A 26,232-nucleotide genomic window follows, 5' to 3' on the forward strand; every position below is an offset into this window, starting at 1 on the left:
ACTCTGTTTATACTTTTTAAATATAATAGTTCACATCTACTAACCCATAACTCTCAGTCCAATCCTCTCCATGCCTTTCCCTTGGCAATCACAAGACTGTTCTCTGTGTCTGTGGGTCTGTTTCTGTTTTTTAGATAGATTCATTAGTGACATATTTTAGTTTCCACATATAATTGACATCATATGGTATTTATCTTTTTCTGATTTACTTCACTTAGTATGATAATCTCTAGTGGCATCCATGTTGCTGCAAATGGAATTTTTATGGCTGAGTAGTATTCCATTGTATATATGTACCAAATTTTTTTTTCTTCTGCTTTTTAGGGCCATACCCACAGCATATGGAGGTTCCCATGCTAGGGATTGAATCGGAGCTACAGCTGCTGGCCTATGACACAGCCACAGCAACCCCAGATCCGAGCCACGTCTGCAACCTACACCACAGCTCATGGCAATGCCAGATCCTTAACCCACTGAGTGAGGCCAGGGATTGAACCCGCAACCTCATGGTGCCTAGTTGGCTTTGTTTCTGCTGCACCACAACAGGAACTCCTGTACCAAATCTTCTTAATCCATTCATTTGATGATGGACATATAGGTTGTTACCATGTCTTGGCTATTGTGAATAGTGCTGCAGTGAACATGGGGTACATGTATCTTTTTGAATTGTAGTTTTGTTTGGATATATGCCCAGGAGTGGGATTACTGGATCATACGGTGGTTCTGTATTTAGTTTTCTGAGGAACCTCCATACTGTTTTCCATAGAAAACAACTTACATTGACTCCAACAGTGGAGGAGATTTCCCTTTTCTTTGCACCCTCTCCAGCATTTATTATTTGTAGGCTTTTTGGTGATGGCCATTCTGACCACTGTGAGGTGGTACCTCATTGTAGTTTTGATTTGAATTTCTCTAATGGTTAGTGATGTTGAACATCTTTCCACATGTCTACTGGCCATCTGTATATGTTCTTTGGAGAAATGTTAACATCATACCTGTTAAAAGTGGTAATTCCTGGGACTTCAGGTGTAATACAAGTACCTAGATTTCTGATAATCTGGTGTGATGAGTACCTTCAGACTACTAACCATATTTAGGACACATTTTACTTATTCTTAAATCTTTATTCCTTGTTTAAGAGAAATTATTTTTAAGGAACTAGGAAATCTCTTCTTATAAGAAAACCTTAAGAAGCTACAAGCCAGGAATAAATTAATGTACAAGCAAATTTTATTCACTGATTTATATTAATCAATTAAAATTTCAGTGAGTCACCTAAAATTGAATAAGCATAGAGGAAGGATACAATTGTGATTTTTATATAATATCAAATACCCAAGTATTAATTAGATATATGAACTGATCATTAACTCCTCTTGAAAGTAAACATGTATACATATTATGAGTAAAAATACAAAACACACCAAGAGTCTGTCAAACCACCTCTGCAAATCTATACATATGTATTCTTATGCATAGAAAAGCTGGCTAAAGGCACAAAAGTAAATTTATTAGTGACCTTTTTTCTTTGATATTTTAGTGAAATGCCAATTTTTTTACAACTCTTAATAAATATAAATTAAAATAATTCACTGATCAGTTTATATACTGGAATTATTTGAGGCCTATTGCAAGTGTTATTAGAAAAATATTGGTTTAAAATAATTTAAATCTTGGAGGAGTTCCCGTCGTGGCTCAGTGGTTAACAAATCCGACTAGGAACCATGAGGTTCAATCCCTGACCTTGCTCAGTGGGTTAAGGATCCGGAATTGCCGTGAGCTGTGGTATAGGTCGCAGACGTGGCTTGGATCCTGCATTGCTGTGGCTGTGGTGTAGGCCAGTGGCTACAGCTCTGATTAGATCCCTAGCCTGGGAACCTCCATATGCTGCGGGAGCAGCCCTAGAAAAGGCAAAAGGACAAAAAAAAAAAAAAAAATCATTTAAATCTTTAAAATCACAATGTTTTCCACATTGAAAAAGACAATGGAGTAACTCTTAAATTGCTCGTCAGTTATCAAATAATAACATGTGTTTATGACCCACTGTGTTGGGTCTTCAGAGGTCGGGGTTATTCACTGAACCCTGGCTGTTACACCTTGGAAAAGCTATAATGAAGGCCCCTACAGTTGTAGTCATGGCACAGCTTTTGATGGAAACTCTAAAGGTGCATCCGGCCTCTGTGTGTAGCTCTCCAGGCCTCGGTACAGAACTGAAATATCTCAGATGTGATCTGTCTCAGTTTGTAATTCCATTTATACAACTTTTCATCCAGATACGCATTTTGATATTACCTTTTCCCAAAATGGCCTCTCAAAGATCTGGAACCAAATACATTGGGTTAGAAATCATTTATCTTTGCAACTGAGATATAAAACTGGAGATCAGGTTAATAAAAACCTGATCTCTATATGACTTTTATATAAAGGGCTGATTAAAATCCATTTTCAGATGTCCATGGAGCAATTGGTTTTGTGCATTTACATGAAGGATTGGATTTACAGATTTGTCCACAAACAAAATAAAATATTTAACTTTGTTGAGAATATAGGCTTTAAAAGCATTTTTCCTTACTATATCAAAGTGTATGTTTTATACAAGCTAGAAAAGGAAAAGATAGACATAATGAACATCTACGAAAAGAAGAGCTAATTACCTTCTTGAACAAATATACACTATAACCTAAAGAGAATGTATCTGAGTGACCTTAACATCCTGAAGAATACTACTATTATTCTATCATTTATAGGTAGGAGAACAAAGCTAAATGCAAAAGAATATGATGCTTCAACTCATTTTTTTAAAGAATATGAACTCATTTCTTTCAGACTTTAGTTCTTTTCTTCCAGGAGTGTAGGAGAAAGCAAAAAACCCAACAACAAAACTCAATTATTGGCTCTCTCCAGTATGATAGGTACAGAAACAGGCAGACCTGAATTTCAGCCCAGCTTTTATGGAGCTGTGCAGCATTGGGCCTATCATTCAACCTTTCTGAGCCTTAGTAAATTGAGGTAAAACTTACCTCACAGGTTTGTTACATGTCATCTTGCATGTTGTAGGTGTCTAGTACATGCTAACTATCATGCTAACAGGTGGAGCTGATTGTGGAAGGCATTAGATTAGACCACATGAAACTGACATTTTTGTAGATTAAAAAAATGGCCAACTTTCAGATCTAATTGTAAGATGGCCCCATCTTAGGAACCTCAAGGGCACTGTTACAGTGAGGCCACCATGTGGATGGCAAATTCAAATTCCTTAGTGAGTTTTCAGTCGATTGTCATGGATAGCCATATTCATCAGTGACTGATTTATAACATGCTAACATAACATCCACAACCACATAGCTTGGGGCTCTTCAGCCATCCCCTAAGCCTATACAGACAAATATTTTATGTTTCACTATCATTAGCATATTAAACTCACTGCATTTGAATGGTTATATCATTGTTCCAGAGTCACAAGTACACAAAAAGAATGGTCACAAGTACACCATTTCACCTGCCTTTTCTAATAAGACCCATAACCAAAGACAAGCCCATCTAGACCTTTGATGGTCCATATACACTCTAAAAACTCGGTTTCAAGGTGTTTTCCATTTGGCTGATCTTCTCGGTCACTCTCCTTTGTACTTGAGGCAGGCGTTTCCGGAAATTTCCACTCAGCAGGATGTAGAGAAAAGGGTTGATGCTGCTGCTGGCATAGCTGAGACAGATGGAGAGGTAGTAGCCAACGTAGAACGCCAGTGTGGGCTGCCCCATCTGTAAGTTCACCAGTTGTACCACATGATAGGGGGCAGCACTTAGGATAAAGACTGCCACCAGCACAAGCACCATTTTGGTCAGCTTCATCACTCTCTGCCTCGGAACACTGGGATTGTAGCTGTGGACAAGACGTTTGGAAAGACAGAACACAACCAACCATAGAAATTATGGGGCAGCGACTGCCCAGAACTTTCTGGATGGTTCATAATGGCTATGCAGTGAAGTATGAAGCTCATTTTTATGCCTACTTATTTAGAGATCTGTGAAAATATTCTTTTTTGTCCCTCTTAAAACTTTCCCAGGTTTTCCAAAGCTGGAACATTTTGAGAAAAAAAATAAATGAATAAATCCAAAGTGTCACATAAGTATACATGAATCTATACTGATGGAATGATTGAGTAATATGAGAGAGAAAAGACAAACCTTTTTTACAGAAAAATTCCAAGTAATATATGTAGATGCTCCCCTTTCCAGGAGATGGAGATTAATTCCTGCCTTCCCTCTTTTCCCCTTTAGGGTGGCCTATACTTAACAACTCATTTCGAAAGAATAGAGAAAGGGATAAATAATGTTTTACAGTGGGGGAATTTGGCAACCACTGCCTTAACCAAGTGATCAAGATTAACAACAGGGCTGTCATGTAGTTATCATGCACCTCTTGATATGTTGTGATGAAAAGATTTTCTTTTTTCCCCTAAAACACATAGCTAGAGTCTAATCCTGATACACTATCAGGCCATCCCAGATTGGTGGACATTCTGCAGGATACCCGACCAGTACTCCTTAAGTACTTAAGACTCTCAAGGTTATGAAAAACAAGAAAAGAATGAGAAACTGTCACAGACCAGAGGAGAATGGAGAGACATGTCAACTAAATGCAGTGTGGTCCCTTGGATTGAATCCTGGAGCAGAAAAAGGACTTGGATGGAAAAACTGGTGAAATCCAACATAGGGGTAGAGTTTAGTTAATAGTAATGTACCAATGCGATTATCTTGGGTTTGACAATTGCATCATGGTTGGACATTAATGGGGAAATTGGGTGAGGAGTATATGGAGGCTCTCTGTGTTATTTATGCCACTTTTCTATATATTTAAAATCATTCTAAAATTAAAAAATACTTAGAATTCCCCAACTTCATCATGTTACATCATTTTTAGACATTTAATAGAAATTTCCCTGGGACATGGCTGAAGCAGATGGATAAGCCTGGACAATAATATAAAATAAAATTGGGCAGCTGAAAATCATTCTAAGATAATGATTCCTCTGCAGTTCAACTGAGTAGCCACCATCATTCCTCTAACATATTGCATTTTGAGGGATAACTGACAGTATGAACTTTGTTTCATAAGATGCTCTTGGCATTTCTAAGAAAAGTGTTGGAGCAAAATGATCTGATTTGGAGAACTGTTTTAAAAGGGCTCAAGCATCCTCTCCAGCTGTCGATGGCATAATATTCCATATGATTCCATTTCAACCTTCTCACCAACTTGGCTCCCTGTGATACATTTAAAAGCTAATCTTTTTCTCTATAACTGTGAATGCTTCCCTTTCTCATTCTAAATAGACCATTCTTTAATAATGCAAATTCCCAAAGAATTTAAAAAAGTAAGAAAAAATGTCATGAGCCAAATGAGCACCTAAATGAGCCAAATGACCACCCTTTGGTACCAGGGTTTGCCACAAATTTTGACTAATAGTGGTTAAATAGTTTGCACATTCTTTTGAAAACATCTTTACCGTGTTATACATATGGTATGTGGGGAAACTCAGTGATCTTGTCATTTCAAAAGAAATGCAGTGAGGCAATTTTTTTTTTTTTTTTTTGTCTTTTTAGGGCCACACCCACTGCACAAAAAAGTTCCCAGGCAAGGGGTCCAATAGGAGCTGTAGCTGCTGGCCTACATCACAGCCACAGCAATGCCAGATCCGAGCCGTGTTTGCAATCTATACCACAGCTCATGGCAAGGACAGATCCTTAACCCTCTGAGAGAGGCCAGGGATTGAACTTGTGTCCTCATGGATACCAGTCGAGTTTGCTGACTACTGAGCCATGGTGCAAACTCCTAAAGGCAAATTTTAATAATGATTTTTAACCTAACATAGAACCACTTGCCTTATTTGAACAACTTGACACATACAATTTCAAGTAAAAAATAATTTAGATTTATTCATATAGTTTTAGAGATGAGTATCTTTAAAGGTCCTCCTAAAGTTTATTGTCTCTAGGTTTTATGTAGTCCTAATTAACCGTGTGCTAAGTATTTAAATATTAATGAGATCCTGCTCCTCTACACTAAAAAACCCCACAAAAATTAAAAGGTTATAAATTATACACAACATCCAGGATATTTACATACGCACATAACTCTACAGAATGTACAAATAAAATGTTCAAATAACATTGCTGATGACAAATATAAAATTTTTTAAATAGAATCTTGAGTTCTGTTTACATTTTTATGAAACCATTACATTAAGTGATTACGATATTTATCACGGAGAGATCCTCAAATAGTAGCTTCAGGACATGTCTTATTTTCAGAAAATGCTTATAAAGACATTAATGCCCCTACGTCTGGGTGTGGTGGGTTTCAAATGATTGTTGCTTAGGTTTCTGTTGTAGATATCTTAGATCTCTGAATTGTTCATTTAACAAATAAAGCAAAATAAGGCATACACTTACCATCTGGCATCCTTATTCTGTTGATACATCTCCCAAGTATAGCATAAAATTAAAACATAGCACACCAAAATCAAGGGTAAAGGGAAAAAGAAAGTTGTTATCGTCAAATACAAAGTATACCTGTAAAATGAGAGAGAAGACATGGCCATTACATTCATGACTCCAGGAACTGGTTTTATAGTTTAAGATTCTCTGCTTTTTCAGGGCCCAGAATAAAAGTGCTTGGGAAAAAAGTTAGGGATCTTTGGGTGCTTTCATGTAGAGAAGTTCCACTTTTCATTATTCTAACAATGACTCTTTTGAAGCCAGCCCTTCTCAGTAGCCAGGGGAGTACAGAACGGGTGAGGATACTTATTTATTATCATTATATTTAGTATTATTAACAACTACAGGCAACCACAGGTGGCATTTATTATATGGTAGTCTCTGTTCATGGCGCTTTACATTTTTAACCCACTGAATCTGTGAGAGCCCAAGAGTACAACGCTGTTACTATCTTCACATTACAGAAGAGGAAACTAAGGCACAGAGAGGGGTTAACGGCTTGTCCAAGGTGATTCAGCTAGTAAGTTGCAGAGGTGATACTTGAACCCAGACAGATAGTCGAGCTCCTGAGCTCATGCTTGTAATCACAGCTCCAGGTGGCCTGGCCATGGGGGTGGAGGAGGACCTGTCGTCAAATAGTCTATCTTTTCCTTGGTGCCCCACCAGGGGGAGCTCTTGAATGAGCCAACTCCATGTTTGCACAGACACAGGGAGTCCTCCTTCCTGGCAGAACCCCTGTGTCCTGGAAAAAGGCCACCAGAATTGCGTGGGTGTGGACAGGGTGACAGAGAGAGAACCAGGACCAGAGAGCCTCTGAATATAGCACACTAGCCCCAGGCTAGTCACCATAAGGACTTCTGGGAGGCACCACAGAGGTCAAAACCTCAGAATATCCCTTATGATAACCCACTGAAAATAGCAGAAACAGTTGTCAGTGCAAAATAGTCTTTATTTGACACAGGGCAAAGTCATGTAGTCATAAAATGAGCCTCAGTTTGTGCCCTCCTTTTGGACAGGGTGGGACTCAGGTTAATCTACCAGCCCGCAGTGATTAAATATCATATCATCTTTAGGAGGGCTTCTGATTTTTGTCTCTGGGTGGAGTCAGTGCTGATGTGAGAAATAATGAATAGACAAGCCATGGTATAGATGTTGCACTTGTCTGGAGATTTTTGTTGCTGAACCTGTACCCCTTCAGGACCTCTTCCTCCATCCCTCTCAGACTATGTCTGTTTGTTGCAGAAACGACTCATTGACATTACCAGTGGTAGAATGGGAAAAAGGAATCTGCCAAATGGACTTTCCATAATATATGTAAAAAGCACCTAGCACCGTACCTGGCAAGCGATGGAAAAATTTTCACCAGAGATTTCAATACTAGGTTCAAAATTTCAACTAGAAAAATGATGAGGGAATTCTGCAGCAGAAACAAATCTGACCAGCATCCATGAGGACACAGGTTTGATCCCTGGTCTCGCTCAGTGGGTTAAGGATCTGGCGTTGCCGTGAGCTGTGGTGTAGGACGCAGACATGGTTCAGATCTGGTGGTGTTGTGTCTGTGGCTGTGGCTGTGGCCAGAGGCTATAGCTCGGATTAGACCCCTAGCCTGAGAACCTCCATAGGCTGTGGGTGCGGCCCTAAAAAAAAAAAAAAAAAAAATTGACAGTTTTTCTTTCCAAGTTACAATGTAAGAAATGCCTGTGTTGGTGGTTATATTAGTTTCCCAGAGCTGCTGTAACAAAGTGACCACAAACTGGATAGCTTAAAACAACAGAAACTGATCATCTCCCAGTTCTGGAAGCTAGGAGTCTGAAATTAAGGTGTGGGCAGGATTGGTTCCTCCTTTGGGGAGGAAGTGTGTATTCCAGCCTCTGGTGATGGCTTCTGGCAGTCCTTGGTGTTCTTTGGCTTATAGACATGTCACTCCAATCTCTGCCTCTGATTCACGTGCATCTTTTGTGTGTCTCTTCCAATCTCCCTCTCCGTACCATGAACCAGTCCTTGGATTTAGGACCTACCCTAATCCAGTAAGACTTCATTTAACTTAATTATATCTGCAGAGGCTATTTCTAAATATGGTCATATTCACAGGTAGTAGAGTTAGGATTCGGACATATTATTGGGGGGGAGGGGTGAAGAACAACTCAACCAAACTCCAGCTGCCTATTGATAAGGTTTGAGCCTCAGTGAATCCTAGACCCTTTTGGAAAGTTCACCCCTCCCTTGATTGTTGTGCTCTCATTGAGTCCGGCTGTCACCGATCTCTCTCTCTCTCTTTTTTTTTTGCCTCCACCCACCCCCCACCCCCTGTGGCATATGGAGTTCCCTGGCCAGGGATCAGATCTGAGCCACAGTTGCCACCTAGGCTGCAGCTGCAGCAACACCAATCCTTAACCCACTGTGCCAGACTGGGGATCAAACCTGTGTCCCAGTGCTCCCAAGATGCCGCTGATCCCATTGTGCCACAGTGGGAACTCCAGGCTGCTACTGATCTTTAGAATCCATATTTAAATATATTTGCACCCACCAAGGTTACATGATTAAATTCAAAATATTTTCCTAAAGGTTACCCTCTCCTTAAAATCAAACTATCAACTTGATGGTGGGAAGCAGAGAGCTAAGTGGGAAGTCTGGCCCTAAGAGGGTTCCCAAGGATACTCTGCACGGCTGCTCACGTGTGGACAAGGAGGATGAAGCCCTTCACAACTTAATTCGACTCTATTTTTCTTAAGTTTTAACAACCTACCAGAGTACATCGTCAGGAGATGTTAAATCAAAAGCACAGCTCTCGACGCCGTCTTTAAATTTGATGACCTTCGAGTAGACCCAGACAGGCCATGCCAGAATAAAGGAAGCTGCCCAAAGGCCCAGATTGATGCGGATCGCCCTGTACCTCGTTCTCCAACTCGTCAGTCGAAACGGCTGGACGAGAGCCAAGTACCTGAAAAGCCGGTTAAGAAGGGTTTGGGGACAATCAATATAAGAGCATTGAGATCGAAGGATGAAAGGTTCATGACAGAAGTAAATTATTAGTATTGTTATCCTCCCTGAAGTACACCTCTATCAGGGTGAAAGCGAGTTATATTGTATAAGAGCTGGCTGGTACCTGCAGAGAAAACAATTCTTGACCTCGCAAGTCTGAATAAACCACTCGGCTGTCACTTCCACAAAGGCACTGAATATGGTGAAATTCTGCTCTGCAAAACTCTTTCTTTACAAAGGGGCCTCCGTTGCACATGACACTCTGGAAGAATTTGCCTCTGAACTTGGGATTTCCTCTAGGAGGGAGTGGCCCTCTTTCCAGTAGGGTGTGCTGACCTAGGACAGGAAGGGGGAAAGTGTGCGGCTGGTTGAAGAATACTCAGCAGCAGGAGGCCTGACACCTGGGGCAGACATTCTGCTCCGATGGCTTTCTAGGCATGTTCCCAGGCTCCTGGAGGTTCAGTTCACAGAATCACAGTGAAGATAAACAAAAGTGAGTGGTACACACAATGCAGATTCCAAAGAGAACTTAGGCTGGAGGTTGGAGGGGAGAAATGGACTAATTTCATGGGGAAGGGGCTTCTTTTTCCTTTTCTTTTTTTCCATTGTCATCCAGGAAAAAAAAAAAAAAAGATAATCGTTAATCAAACTTGAAATCCTGACACACCAAATAGATTTGGTCCTCCAGAAAATCCAAGAGTTTTTCAGAGCGAACTGAAAGCTAAAGCATGAAAAAGAGCTCAGATCCGGAGGATCATACTTGGGAAAACACAGTTTTGCTGGGCTGGGGTAGGGCTAGGAGTGTAAGAAAGCAGCATGAGTAGACATTAAATAAATGTAAATTATGGTCAGTTATTCTGTGCTTTTCTCTAAGTTTTTTTAGAGCTACTTAATGAAGATTTATAACAATGGAAAATCCCCCATCCCCTTGCTCTTTCACTTTCGCACAAGAGGCAGGACATTTTGCACTCAGTTAAGGGACCTCTTAGTGTGCACGGACTGGCTTGTGGCCCGGGTGCCTCAGCCACCCCTCTTTACCCACGCTGCACCTGTGTTAGCTGTTGCCAAGGAGAGAAGGCCCCCTTCCCTCCCTGCTGAGGGAAGGGATGAGGTAGTGATTATACAGCAGCCCAGCCATCATTCTGTCTGGGATAAAAGACGATGGCGTCATGGCCTTGATCAATTAGGGACTCTTCTCTGATCATCCTTCCAGCTGAAAACCCTTCAGCGGCTTTTCCTTGCCTTTCAGATCACATTCTGGATTCTCCCCAGGACCCCGGAGGTGTTTTCCACTTGGCCCTCCCTGTCACATAGGCCGAAGCATGGTCCAGTGTCTCTCTGGCATTCCCTCCACACTATCCCCATTCAGGGTGGATACATGCTGTTCTACCTTCCTGGTAGGACCTGCCTCTACTTCCTCATGCTCTTCTTGTAAGACCCCACTTTGGTCTTCCTCTCAGGGAAGCTTTCCCTGACCACCCATGTAAACGAGGGCTCATGACTGTAAATGCAGATTATAGAGGAAATCTGCTTTTTCTTCCTAGTATATATGACTGGGTGGAAATACACATTGACTGACTTTATGTGAGTCTGCACTTAATGTCTGCCTACACCTCTGGAAAGGAAGGCTCATGAAGGCAGGAGCCTGGGCTGACAGTTTAATGCCACTATATCTCCTGTGTCTGGGATAGTGCCTGGCATCCGGTTCATGCTCAAGACATAGTTGTTAAATGAATGAATAGGGAATTTTGGCTCCAATGTACTGACTTTTAGAAAATTTACTTACGAAAGCATCTGCTAATGAAAGTCTAGATAGCTTTCACCTGGAGACAGACATTTTTAATATTTTAGATGTTTACAAGAACTTTTTGTATTGCTTTGGAGGTAGGAACCCACTATTAAAATATTCCACACGTTGAAGTTCTCCTGTTGCACAGCAGGTTAAGGATCCGGTGTTGTCACTGCAGTGGCTCGGATTTGATTCCTGGCCTGGGAATTCCCACATGCTGCAGCCTCAACCAAAAAATAAAGTAGAATAGAACAGGATAGGATAAGATAGACTAAAAATATTCCACAATGTTGCAGTTATTAACTAATCAGAGAAAGAAAATGAAAGACTTATGGGAAACACTTGAAATTTATGATCCATTAAATTGACAATTAAAATAATTTAAATGTACAAACAATAAGGCATTATTGGATGGCACGGACATTTAGTTTGGGCCTCACAAAGAAAACTCCATTTCTTTTCTACAAAACTGCAGATTTTGTTGCACTTTTATGAATTTAGTAGAATTAGGATGGCAAGAAATGCTGAGGAGGTAAAGGTTCAGTTTTACAAAAATCTTCGTTTGTCCCTGGCCATGTGATCCCCTGAAGTGAAGGCAGGGAGAAGGATAAAGCCCTGAGTGTTGTAATTTGACAGGAAAATTTTAGTATGCTGTGTTCATACAATTAAAAAAAAAACATGTTATTTAGCTGTGTAAGACACATGCATACACAAACACATATTCAGAAAAAACTGTGAACATTAGGAAAATGTTCTGTGGTCTGTTCTAAGGCAGACAATGTGCTTTCACCTCATTTGCAGTAAAAGGTTTAAAGAAAACGTACAGGTTCCTCTCTTTAAAGAAAAAGCCATGGAGTTCCTGTTGTGATGCAGTGGAAAAGAATCCAACTAGGAACCATGAGGTTTCGGGTTTGATCCTTACTCAGTGGGTTAAGGATCCAGTGTTGCTGTGAGCTGTGGTGTAGTTTACAGGAATGGCCCGGATGTGGCGTTGCTGTGGCTGTGGTGTAGGCTGGCAGCTGTAGCTCCAATTTGACCCCTAGTTTAGGAACCTCCATATGCCACAGATGTGGCCCTAAAAAGCAAAAAGAAAGAAAGAGAGAAAGAAAGAAAGAAAGAGAGAAAGAAAGAAAGAGAGAAAGAAAGAGAGAAAGAGAGAAAGAAAGAAAGAGAGAGAGAAAGAGAGAAAGAGAGAAAGAGAGAAAGAAAGAAAGAAAGAAAGAAAGAAAAAGAGCGAGCCAGTTGCTCCTGCCTTTATGGCACTTACATTGTATGAAGAAGTTTTATTTTTCTGAGAATGGGACTGCTGAGGCCTGTATTTCAGTTGCTTTTTGGCAGTGGGCCTGTTCGGTGCAGGGCCTGAGCCCTGGTGTTGGAACCCTGGTTGGAACCCTGATGTTGGAACCCTGGTAAACTCACCAGGCTTTACTCCACATCCTGTCAGCATTGGTAGCATCAGCTGAACTAACCAGGGCTACCCACCCAGTATGAGGATTAAAAAACATGATGTCAATTATAAATTGGAAGGTACACCACGTATTTGGGGAATTCTTTTTCAGAAAAGCAGCAGGATATAAAAATGCATCAAACATTACCACCATTATTCACATCTGAATAATAATGATCCAGTGAATGATGTATGTGAACCCTGTTATTCCTTTGTTTATCCAGCTGAAGGATTGCTCCTTACTTCCCAACCCCAAAGGTCTATTTGGAAGGATAAAAGAGACAGAACTCTGGAAAGGGTCCTGGATGGACTCAGAGAAATTTAACACAGCTCTCAAGATGGACATTCATTCATTCATTCATTCATCAATACTTTTGGAGCACCTGTGTGCCAGGCACTGTTACCCCGACATTTGGGATGTACTAGTGATCAAAGACCCTGCCTTTGTGAGGTTTACATTTGAGGGGTAGGGGAAGCTGGACAAAAAACAACATGCATATCTCCACACACAAAGTAGTTTAAATGGTGAAATATATTTGAAGCAAGGGAGAAAGAAAGAAGTAGATCAAGGCAAGGGGGGCTAAATGTGCTAGATTGGGGTTGGGGTGGGAAGAAGGTGGATTGAGACCTTAAGTGGGTTGTTCCCCAAGATGGCAGATCACTGTGGTGCTTAGTACGATTGTTCTGGGGGCTTGCTTCTGTTGGGGAGTGCTGCTGAGACCTGGTGTGGGCATCTGGATGATGCAGGGAACCCAACCTTGCATGCTTCCTAGGGAAGCCAGATGGTTAGGTACTTGCCAGCTACCTGCCATCTCTAGGGTTGGGCAGCCTGGGTCTGTACGGGGCTCCACCCCTCAGTGGCTCCATATGCACTTGCCATCACCATCACCTCCTCAAGTAACATTATGTGGTTGGTGAATATGGTTATGGCGTATACAGAACCCAGTCCAACACATTTCTAATAATGTATAATTGGCAGCATTTGCATTAACCGATCAAAATGAGGAGTGTAAAAGATAGTCTTCCTGGTACTCTGACTTCTCTTCGAAGCCACTTATTCTCAGTGCTTCACTTATTCCTTAAAGCTGCTAAGTGATGACAGGGTGTGCAAGACATTGAACTTGCCCGAAAAAGCCCTGGACAGGGAGCGAGCAGACCTACTTCAGTTCTCAGCTCTGCCACGGACTCTCTATGTGCCTTTGGCAAATCTCCTCACCTCTCAGGACTTCAACTTCTTTATTGCAAGAATGATGAGGGGACATTCATTCTGGTTTCCAATATGTCATGACTTTGTGGGGTTTTTTTTTTTGCCTTGCAGTTGATTGTAAATAAAACTGAGATCGCAAGAATGATTGGGAAAAAGGAGATTTTTAGTGTTTAAGTTTCCTATTAAAAAATTGACCTCAGGGAGTTCCCATCGTGGCTCAGTAGTTAACGAATCTGACTAGGAACCATGAGGTTGCGGGTTTGATCCCTGGCCTTGCTCAGTGGGTTAAGGATCTGGCGTTGCCATGAGCTGTGGTATAGGTCGCAGACGTGACTTGGATCCTGCCTTGCTGTGGCTCTAGTGTAGTCCGGTGGCTGCGGCTCTGATTTGACCCCTAGCCTGGGAACCTCCATATGCCACAGGAGCAGCCCAAGTAATGGCAAAAAAAGACGACATTAAAAAAAAAAAAATTGACCTCAGATTTCCTGCTATGGTACATTGGGTTCAGAATCCAATTGCAGCAGCTTGGGTTACTGCAGAGGCACAGGTTTGATCCCCACCTGGGCACAGTGGATTAAAGGATCTGGCATTGCTACAGCTGCAGCACAGGTCAAAGCTGTGGCTTGGATTCAGTCTCTGGCCAGGGGAACTACCATATGCAGAGGATGTGGCCATAAAAAAATTTGACCTCTGAAAGGTGGAAAAATATTAACTGATCTGTCCTACAGGGAAATAAGCAAAAGAAGAAATGCTTCACTATTACAAACCAACACTGATGTTGCTTAAATTGGGATGAATTTGGGGAAGTACAGGCAACCCTGCATTATGTTGAGATATTTCAAAGCTCTTCACTTACCTGTCCACACTCATGACGGTCATGATGGCACTACAGGCAAACTGGTTGCAGGTATCCAGGGATGTGATGATGGTACAGAGAGGCCCCCCAAACACCCACTCTCCTCCTTGGGCCCACTGGTGAATAAGAAAAGGCATTCCAATGATGTGGACCAGATCAGCCACAGCCAGGTTGCACATATAAATGTCAGGAATAGTTTTTTTCCTGGACCTGAAAGAAATGGAGGAAAATTGGAGGATTGACATAGAGAGGACATACCTTCTTCAATTTATGCCATCTGTTACAGATTTTCAGTTGCCAAAATAAATTCTAAAAGTTAAATGGAAACCATCACACATGCACACATGAATGCCTTGCCCTGGGAGTATTTAAACACTTAAAACTATTTATCTGATAATTAACTGGGGCAGTTTAAAAAATGTATCCACTAATTCTTTGTTATTGCTTTCAAGAGGCAGCGTCTAATTGCCCACGCCTATTCCTTTGATTGTGGGTTGAATTTAGTGACTCACTTTTAATGAATAGAATGTAGTGGGATTGACGGTGTAACATTCAAAATTAGGACATAGAGGCCTGGGGCGGAGGTTTCTCTTTGCTCTGTCTTGGACCTCTTTCTCTGGGGAAAGCCAGCTGCCGTCTTGTAAGGATACTCAAGCAACACTCTGAAGAGGTCCATGTGGAGAGGAACAGAGACCCCTGCCAAACACCAACAACAACCTGTAACTTGAGCATGAGAGTGAGTTACTTTGGAATAGATGCTCGAGCCCCAAGCAAGCCTTTAGATAGTCATCTAAAGATGGACATTTCACCTGCAACTTTATGAGAAACCCTGAGCCAGAATCACTCAGCTAAGCTGCTCTTAGATTCTTGACCTTCAAAACTATGTGAGATAATAAATGTCTATTATTTTAAGCCACTAAGTTTTGAAGTAGTTTCTACATAGCAACAAATTATACCAACTCTAAGCTCACTCAGGCAAAAGATGTTTTGTCTTCACCTATCCTTCATACCATATACAGCTGAACAGGGAAAACAAATGTTTCCATTGTGGAATGCATTTCTTTTTTTGCCACTGAAGCTGTCAGTTCAAATCCTAAGGCCACTGTTACCAAAATTTTCAACCATTACTTAGAAATATTGCAATAAAATCTAACTCAATAGAAAAGACTATTAATTAAGACCTGGAAATCCAGACAGTGTGGAAAAGAAATCCGAACTGAGTGAACGGGTGGAGGACACTGAAAAAACTCTCTTGCCTCCTGTCGGGGAAGTGAAGACAGACAAATTTTCTGAGAGGAGAATTTAAATTTAAAATTCAGTTGGTCCCTATCTTCAAAGAGTTGGGACATTTAATAATAAACAGGTATCATCTTTTTCTGGGAGACACTAGTTGTTAATTCAACGCACATTTTATTGAGCACCAATTATATGTTGGGTATAATATTGTGCTTTGGACGGCAAAGCTAATAACTTATATACTGTAACATCCAGGAACTTATAGGCTAGCCATGTATATATAAATGGTCACATTACAATGTGACAAGAGAAAGCTAGAGAAAGCACAAGGAGCGCATGAAATGGAGTCTACTCCCTCTCCTGGGAGTAGTCAAGGCAAATCTGGCACAAGTAGCATCCGTACTGAGGACAGATAAGAATTTATAGAGCACGTAAGAATTAACCCTAAGATGGTGTCACAATTGCTAGTTCAATCTGGATCCACGGCTCTGTTGTTTGGAAGCTACTGTGTGCCTTTGTTATTAGGGACAGCAAATTCTATAGCCTATGAACTTTATATATCTCAGCCATCAAAGCCTTGTCAGAGGCATAGGTTGGGGCCAGGATATTTAACCCAGGCCCTGGCAGTGTGCACAACATGTGGGGGAACTAGTGCAATCACACCCCTTACTCAGCAACCACACCCTGGGCACTGTTGATAAGGCAGGTTGGGCTCTTGACCCCAGGAGGTTGATGACTCATATCACAAAGACCAAGAAGGAGAAAAGACTTGAGGAAAAGATCATGTCAGCCGAAAGGGCCACCAAGCAACTGTCCTTGGTCTCTAATCTTCTGTCTTCTCCAGGCCATTGGGAGTCAGGGGAGAGGAACTGACACTAGTAGTCCAGTAGGAGTTCCACACTTAAAACACACACGTGCGTGCGCACACACATACACACACACAATAATTAAAAAACCCCTACAAATCTTAGCCTATAAGTAGGTGTTATTTCCACTTGAATTGGGATATAAACTATAAGCAGTTGCTTAGGCTCTAATTTCAGCAGTTAACCCATGGCCCTTGCTCTCCTGCAGATAGACACCCATCATTTACTGATCATGAGCTATGGTAATTCCTTTGTGGAACTCAGTAGTGGCCATTAACTGGCAATTAAAAAGAATTAAATAAAAGTGTTGCTAGATGATACTCTGTATAGCAGAAGAGAATTCTGAAGCAAATGATGTATTTATCTGGGCATAAGGTACTAGAGCAATAAAAACAACATATTATACTTATTATTATTTTTTTACTGAAAGCAACAGCATATAGAAATTAAAAATAACTGAACAGAAATAGTAAAACTTCTAACTATACAACTTGCTTTCTTTTTTAAGGTCTAATTTATCTTCAGATTTCCTGTTGCCAGATTTCATTAGACTTCTATCTCTCATGAACCAAACATTAAAAAAAAAATGTAGGAGTTCCCACCATGGCTCAGCAGAAATGAATCTGACTAGTGTCTATGAGGATGCAGGTTTGATCCCTGGCCTCGCTCAGTGGGTTAAGGATCTGGAGTTGCAGATGCAGATGTGGCTTGGATCTGGCACTGCTGTGGCGTCGGCTGTGGCGTCGGCTGGTAGCTATAGCTCTGTTTCCACCCTCAGCCTGGGAACCTCCATATGCTGTGGGTGCAGCGCTAAAAAAAAAAAAAAAAAGCCCCCCAAAAAATGTAAATCAGTGATCATAATATATGGCCAAATCTAATGAATGTTATGACAAATTATGATAGTCTGCAATACCATGCAATAAATGATATAGTTGTTACAAATTGTAGTTTGGAAAAATATTTAATGAAATGGCAAACTATTCCTATTTGAATATTTAGTCAAATGGGATAATGACCCCAAGTTTCTTTACACATTTGTTTAAGAATATGGTGAAATAATATGTTACAGTGATCACAGACTGTGATTATCTATTTGGTAATAGTAGCATGACTGATTTTGACTTTATTCTTTGTATTTTTTTATGTTAAAAATTCTATTTACTTTTTGCAAACAGAAATGACAAAGTATGAAATGGATTAGATAGAACCAAACAAAAAATGTAACATCTCATATGCAGGATGATGCTTTGCTGATCAGCCCTCCCTCAAGTCCATTTTCCCCTCTTCTGCATTTGCTCCTAGGTCTCCTTGCCAACTGACTTTTGGCTTGTATTGGCTACTAGGAAGCAGGATTGGAGGGAAATTGGAGGGTAAGAAGAGAGGTGGGGCCAGGGTATATGTGCAACAAGGGTGTGACAACAGCTTACATATAGCTGGCCCTCTGGGGAAAGTAAAGAACTGGTCAGGGAGAGCATTAGTTATGATTTAAGCTGGGTGGGATAAAGGAAGAGGCCTTGTTCTAAGCATCCCCCTCTCTGTTTTAGCAACTCATGTTCCATCATTAGACCATTAGTGCTCTTTCAGGTTAATTCACTGTCCCTGTAATCATTAAAGCATGTAGACACCACTGGGAAGGATGAAAAGTAAGATGTTTCAGGAGTTCCCTCATAGCTCAGCAGGTTAAGGATCCAGCATTGTTACTGCTATGGCATGGGTTGAACACCTGGCCCAGGAACTTCTACATGCCGAGGGCACAGCCATCACCGCCCCCTCGCCCACCAAAGTAAAGTGTTTTACTAATTCATGATTTAGTGTAAATTAATTGAGTTGACAGCCAGTTGAGGGCAGGGAATGACAGAGTAGGGATGTTTTATTTCTAGGGAGACAAGGCATCCTTTGGAGATTTTCTGCCCACTTGAAGTGGTCTGTCAGTAGACAGGATTAAGATGTATTCAGGAGGTTGAGGGGGGCAGGATCAAAGGAGAAAAAGTCATCTCTTTATCGAAGTAGTTTTCTGGGCACCCCAGGGCTGTGGAGAATAGTTGAGTAATGGAGTTGAGTTCATAGGTCTCTTTCTGAAGAACAAATGCAGAAAATCTTATGTTATCATTGGCCCAATTTTCCTCCTACATTTTCTAACCTAGCTTCCTTTGACTTCCCATAAATTTAAGTATGAGAGACTGGTAACAATCTGGCCTCATTACTTTATAGTGACCCTCCTAATGCATAAATTGATTCTTACTTTTTTTTTTTTTTTTAGGGCTGCATGTGTGGCATATGGAAGTTCCCAGCGGAGGGGTCGAATTGGAGCTGCAGCTTTCAGCCTGTGCCACAGTTACAGCAATGCCAGATCCGAGCTGCATCTGCAACCTACACCATAGCCTGTGGCAGTGCCAGAACCTTAACCCACTGAGCGAGGCCAAGGATTGAACCTGCATCCTCATGGATACTAGTTGAGTTTGTTTCTGCTGAGACAAAATGGGAACTCTGATTCTTACTTTTTAAAAAAGCCACACAGGACATCTTATTCTGCAAGCTCTAGCTTCTTTAAATCTATTTTCTTTTCCATGCATACTTGTAGTCTTCATTTGGCAAAGTCAGAAGTTAATTCATTGCTTGTGTCCCAGCATCGCTAATAATCTTACTGACTTTAAGTTCTATTCACTCTCTCCTGATACAAGTATTTATCATAAGTGGGAAAGTCCTAAATCTTAAATTTATCTATTTCTTTTTACTTTTAGTGTACTCTTAGTGTTTTAACTGAGCCACCTGCCTGTTATGAAGGTAACAAATAAAGGATCATGGCAAGGCATGATAAAAAGATTAGTATAAATTGCCTTAAAATTTTTGGAGAGCAGTTTTAAAAAGTGTTAGATAAATTCCAAGCCAAAAAATTAAAACTAATTTACTTTCAAATGACTTTTTGAGAGATTTATAAATTTTTGGAAAGCAATTTGCAAAGAAAAATATTAATTTCTTAGCAATAAAAATAAAATTAAGTTGCTTCCAAATATTTTTTGGAAGATTAGAAGATTCATCTTAAAAGCTCCATTAACATATATCTTCTCACATATTATCTATAAAATGGTAATGGTATGAAGTAGCAGATTTTTCATAGTAATTGCAAATAAATTTATATGGTTGTTCAGATTTTCTCTCCCCCCCCAGTTTAATGACTATTTGCTTTATGCTGAGAATCTGTTTCTAGGAATTATAGCTCAGTATTGACTTTGAGAAGAGTTCACATTCCATATTTCTTCTTCATTTCAGCTTTGTCTCCATTTGAGTTGGGGGAATCAGGCCATTATCTATTAGTGTAATTTGAGGGGGACCAAGAAGTTTCTCTGGCTCCAAATATTTCTTCAACAGCTTGTCACTGTACCTGAGATCCACACTGCAGAGTCTTCGCATGTAAAAGTTGTCTGTAAAAATGCAACCACTTCTGGAGGGCTAACACCTTATGAGGGCTTCGTTTCTCAGCACTGGGACCAACACTATGGGCGTGAGACGTGCTTATGTCGTTAGGGAAAGATGGCGAAAATACTAAGGGGCGTGAGGGAAAGACGGAAGGAGAGGGGGCAGGTACAGTGGGTAAACAGGGAAAGCTAGAAACACTCCTGTGTCTCCAGCTATTAACTTTCTACCCACATTGTTGCCTTCTTGAGGCTTTCTGAGAATATTTGATTACTTTTATCTCCCTTCCTGGAACTTATTATTTGAACCCCTCCCCCCCAACTGGATTATTTTTAATGTCATATTATTTTTCAAATGAATTCATGTGTTTAAATCTTATCTTCTCCCCTGAACCATGAACTTTTTTGAGTCAGCTGCTGCCATTTTTCTTTGGTATTAACATAACCTGTAGCATAGTGCTGGGCAGACAATGGGTATTTAATGATACATATTGAGTCAAACTGCTTCTAGTACTTATAAAATAATTTCAAATGCTTGATATTTACAAATGGCTTTACAGGACCCAATAAGGAAGGCCTGAATTCATTAAGAGTAGGATTTCAGTGTATCAAATATATCTTCAGTTATGAATGGTTTAAAAAAAAAAGCACCATTGATACACTACACTTCACTACAGAGATAAGGACAAGAAAGATTTGAAAGTAGGCTGGCTGATGAGAAGCCATCTGGAGAAAGTGACCTGTGATGGGCTTTCTCAGGGATAGCACACGTCATCCCATCACCATCCTGAGGTTCTTAACTGGTCCTGTGAGGATCTGTCCATCCACATGGCAAATCCAGTCATCTTCCTACTTTGGATGATTTGTTTGTTTTCATTAATGGGGAAGAAACAGCCTGGAATTTGGAATCATGGGATCTGAATTTACGTGCCAGGACTGTCACTCACTAGCTGTGTGATGCTAGATGAGTCATTTTCTCTCCTGAGCTTCTTTCCTCAAATAAGTATCATAATAATACTGCTGTGTTGAGGAGCAAATGAGCTTACAACTGTGCTTTGTGTAATAAGTTACATAAATGTTTTTTGTAGTTTTGTGTGTTAATATAATGCTGAAAACATCCTTTCTGTGAAAACATCCTTTCTGTAACTCAGAATGTATTTTATAATATATACATATAGACAGTTTTTTAAAGTGGTGGCTGTAAGACCAGAGATGGCCTGAATCTTTAGTTAATCAGGATAAAAAGTTTTAACATCTCATATGTATTAAAACAATGTGAAAAAAATCAGGGTAGCAAAGATAATCATGTAGTGATGGGGCACGTGTACACTAAATTCATTTTGTCAAGAGAAGAAGTAGAGTCGACCCCCAGTATCCACCAGGGATTGTTCCAGGACAGCTGCCCACACCTGTACCAAAATCCACAGATACACAAGTCCCTTATATGAAATAGTGTGGTGTTTGCTTATAACCCACATGTATTCTCCCTACTAATTTAAATTGTCTTTAGGTTACTTATAATACTTAATAACAATGTAAATGCTATGTAAATAGTTGTAAATACAATATAAATGCCATAGAAATAGTTGCTAGTTTCAGCAAAGTTTTGCATTTTGGAACTTTCTGGAATTTTTTTCCAAATATTTTTGAATATTGCTTGACTCCCTGGATGTGGAACCTATGGGTACCAAGCCCATGGATACTGAGGGCTGATTGTAATCTGGTCTTATGCTACAAGCTAAACCTCAGGCTCTAAGTTTGAGAGGAAGCAGGACATTAGCTGGATGACATGAGAGATGTGAGGCAAAGGCAGGAGGTGCTAGGGCGCAGATGCCTCTCCATCTGGCCTGCACCCAGGTGGTCTGTATTGAGGGGACCAGCCCACCATGTATGATGGCCTGAATCTTTAGTTAATCAGGTAGAGTCACTCTTGCTTGAGTGAGTGCAAGAGTCTTTTTTACCAGCCAAACCAGGTCAGCCTCTTATTAATAGGAAATTAAATAGTTGCCTGGCAGTTTAAATCCGTACCTGGCTTCATTGCCAGAGATTCTGAGTTAACTAGTCTGGGATGAAACTGTGTATTCAGATTTTTAAAAGCTTCGAGGTGATTCTACTATGTAACTAAGAATGAGAACTGCTGCCTTACAAATTCACTAACTCAGCAGTAAGCATTGGCGTAGCTTTTTTCATTTTATATCTGCAACTCACTCAGATGTTACTTAATACACGAGAAAAATATCTGTAGAACTTCTTTAATTTTCCTAAGCAAATATTTCCCAAACCTGATTTCATTAAGAAAACTCCTTACAGGGGGAAAAGGATTCCTTTAAGGAGTATAGAATGTCCCTAAATCATGGAAAAGAAAAAGAAGCCCTTACCTTATTATAGTGAATACAATGAGGATGTTGCCCGCTAGCCCTGTTGAACAGATAATCCCAATCATGGAAGGGAGAATGGCTGTGTCCACCACGCTGAGGATTTGATAAGCAAACTCTTGATTCCAGGATTTGTTAAAAAATTCAGCAGATGTGTTACAACAAGATGAATGGAGTGAATTCATTGTTCACAAACCTCCAGTGGTTAAAGCTGTGAAGGAATAAGAAGTGATTTCTTTAATGAATTTTTAAGGCAGTTCTCTCAATATAGATTTTCTTTGACTTAATCAAAGATTTTTGGGAGTTCTCATGGTACGGTGGTGTAAGGGTCTGACATTGTCCCTGCAGTGGCTTGGGTCGCTTCTGTGGTGTGGGTTTGATCCCTGGCAAAAAAATGTACTGGAGCTTTCTTTGCACCAAGAATCCATGCAATGTAAGATTCCAGGATGAGCTTGATTGCACCCTGTCTGTAATGATGTGACGGATCACTGGAGGAGATACTTAGCAGCAAATTGCTGAACAGTGTACTAAGACAGTGTGCACGCTTCGAGCAAAGCTAATATTTACTCAGTACACACTGGTACTGGTTTTATTCAGCTGGCATCTGTTCTTATTGGCCTACTACATGTCTAGTCATATTGGCTAGGACCCTCAAAATACTTAGGTTGTTAAATACATCTTATCTGTCTGCTACAAAGTGCATAGGGGAACCAGCTCTGATTGTTTAGGAATAAAGTGGGATAAGACTTCCTGAGATGATTCCTGGACTGTCTTTAAGGATAAGGAGGAAGAGTTTGATCAGGAAAGGACAAAGTGGGAAGGAAAAAATCTTGTAGCAAGTTGAGGTACTATGTACAAAGATGAATTATGGCACAGGAAAAGACGTCCAGCAGCCAAACTAAAAATAAATAAATAAACAAACAAAACCAAATGGAACTGGAAAATTATTTGCTTGACCAACCATATTGATAAAAGACATTTAAAAAAATGCCATCTAAGTCTTGTACCTGGCAATGGTAAACTGAGTAACTCAGATTCACCCTCCCACTGAAAACAATAAAATATTCTGAGCAAAATCTACATATGGGTATGTGTGAATAGGTGTGTGTGTTGTGTGTGTGTGTGTATGCATATGTACAGCAATTTAAAATTATTCAAGATCTGAAAAGTTTAGTGGTCCCTCCCTGGACCGTTTTTGGATGAGATCTGGTAACTGCAAGATAAACAGACTATTGAAGCATCAAGGGTATTTTTATCCAGAAGGTACTTACTAATGCCACAACCATTTGCGCTCTGGTTCAGTGCCTATGCTGTGTCCAGAGGGAAGTCAAGGCGCTCAGCCTACTGGTGGTGGGGAATTTTTCAGAAGAACCTTCCTCTGAGCTGGAGCCCCAGGAGTGACATCGTTAGGTATGCACGGACCTGATTTAGGTGTTCCTCTCCCACTTCCACAACCACTGAGAACTGCTGAGAGACCCTGGTGCCTTTGGGATGGAGAAGAAAGAGGGAAGGACGAGAGAAGCAGATATTCTCTGGGAAGTCGTAGCTTCCAGAGACCCTGCTCTGGAAGGATCCTGAAGAATCCTTTCTCAGATTTGTACCCTGAGTTGGCAGGTCAGGGACTCCCAAGGCTTGAACCTAATCTGATGTGGTCAAGGCCTGTGAAGGCCTCTGAGTACTAGACAGATGCAAATGCAAATCCATTTTAAAGGAAAAAACAGCCATCCTAGGCCTCAGAGAATCCTCAAAATATTTTTGAGGGTAATGGCCAGCAAGCAGTTGAAGACACAAGCACTGCTTATATACTGATTGAAATAAATTAAAGACTTAAATGCAAGAACCTAAACTGTAAAACTACAAGAAGAAAACATAGGGAAAAAGCTCCTTGACACTGGTCTTTGCAATGATTTTTTTGGATATGACATCAAAAGTACAAGGAACAAATGCAAAAATAAACAAGTGGGACTATATCAAACTAACAAGCTTCTGCACAACAAAAGAAACAATCAACGAAATCAAGAGACAACCTATGGAAATAGGAGAAAATATTTTCAAAACATTTACCTGATAAGAGATTTATATCCAAAATGTATAAGGAACTTATATAACTCAATAGCAAAATACAAACAGCCCAATTAAAAAAAATGGGCGAAGGACTTAACTAGACATTTTTCCAGAGAAGACATACAAATGGCCAATAGGCATATGAGATGCTCAGTATCATTCACCATAAAGAAATGCAAATCAAACCACAATGAGCTATCTTCTCACGCCTGTTGGGATGGCTATGATGAAAAAAAAACCCCAAACAAACAGAAAATAACAAGTGTTGTCAAAGATGTGGAGAAAAGGGAATCATTTGGCACTGTTGGTAGGAATGTAAATTAGTATAGCCATTATGGAAAAAAAACTGGAGTTTTGTCAATAAATTAAAAATAGAACCATCATATGATGCAGCAGTCCTGCTCCTGGGTATACGTCTGAAAGAAATGAAGTCAGTATCTTGAGATACATGAACTCCCATGTTCCTTGTAGCATTATTTACAATCATCAAGACATGGAAATAACCTAAGTGTCCACTGATGGATGAATGGATAAAGAAAAGGTGATATACACACACAGACACAGGGAAATAATAAAGAGCCATAAAAAAGAAGGATATCCTGCTTTTTGTGACAACATGGATGGAACTTGAGTGTATTATGCTAAGTGAAATAAGTCCAGAGAAAGACAAATGCTGTATGTTCTCACTTATATGTGGAATCTTAAAACGCTGACCTTATAGAAATTGAGAGTAAAATGGTGGCTATTAGGGGCTTGGGAGTGGGGGAAGAAATGGGGAGATGTTGGTCAAAGGGTATACACTTCTAGCCATAAGACGAATTTCGGGAATCTAATAAACACCACGGTGACTATAATTGACAGTATCATATACTTGAAAGTTGTGAAGGGAGTAGATATTATTACCATTAAAAGGTAATTATATGCATGGACAGAGGTGTTAACTACCCTTTTGTGGTAATCATTTTGTAATATACATGCACCAAATTGTCATGTTGTACACCTCAAATATGTTATATGTCAGTAATATCTCAATAAAACTGGGAAAAAAGGAATGTGGTATATACATACAGTGAAATATTAGTCAAGCATAAAAATGAAGGAAATCCTGTCACAGGCTACGACATGGATGAACCTCCAGGACATCATGCTAAGCAAAGTGAGCCCATCGCAAAAGGATAAACAGTGCACGATTACACACACATGAAGTATCCAGTGCAGTCAGACTCACTGAGAGCAGATTGGTGGCTACCAAGGATAGGGGTAAAGGGAAATGAGCAGTTGCTGTTCAATGGGAATAGAGTTTTAGGCATGCCGGGTAAAAAATTGCTAGAGATCTGCAGCACAACGTTGTCTTTATTCAACATTCAACACTGTACTGTTCACTCAAAAATTTGTGTAGAGGATTGATGTCATGTTTGTGTGTGTGTGTTTATCAGAATAAAAAGCATATGTGAGGAGTTCCCATTGTGGCACAGTGGTTAACGAATCCGACGAGCAACCAA

The 26,232-nt window shown here is 40.3% G+C and overlaps 1 protein-coding gene across 1 annotated transcript; it reads right to left on the reverse strand.

Annotated features, from left to right (window-relative positions):
* On the reverse strand, positions 3,568-22,851 carry MCHR2 (melanin concentrating hormone receptor 2). Its single transcript, NM_001044609.1, is given in 5 exon segments — positions 3,568-3,880; positions 6,451-6,570; positions 9,242-9,436; positions 14,777-14,986; positions 22,670-22,851. Coding segments are annotated over 5 exon segments (1,020 nt in total).

This window comes from Sus scrofa, chromosome 1, assembly GCF_000003025.6.
Source record: "Sus scrofa isolate TJ Tabasco breed Duroc chromosome 1, Sscrofa11.1, whole genome shotgun sequence".
In the NCBI taxonomy this organism is placed as follows: domain Eukaryota; kingdom Metazoa; phylum Chordata; class Mammalia; order Artiodactyla; family Suidae; genus Sus; species Sus scrofa.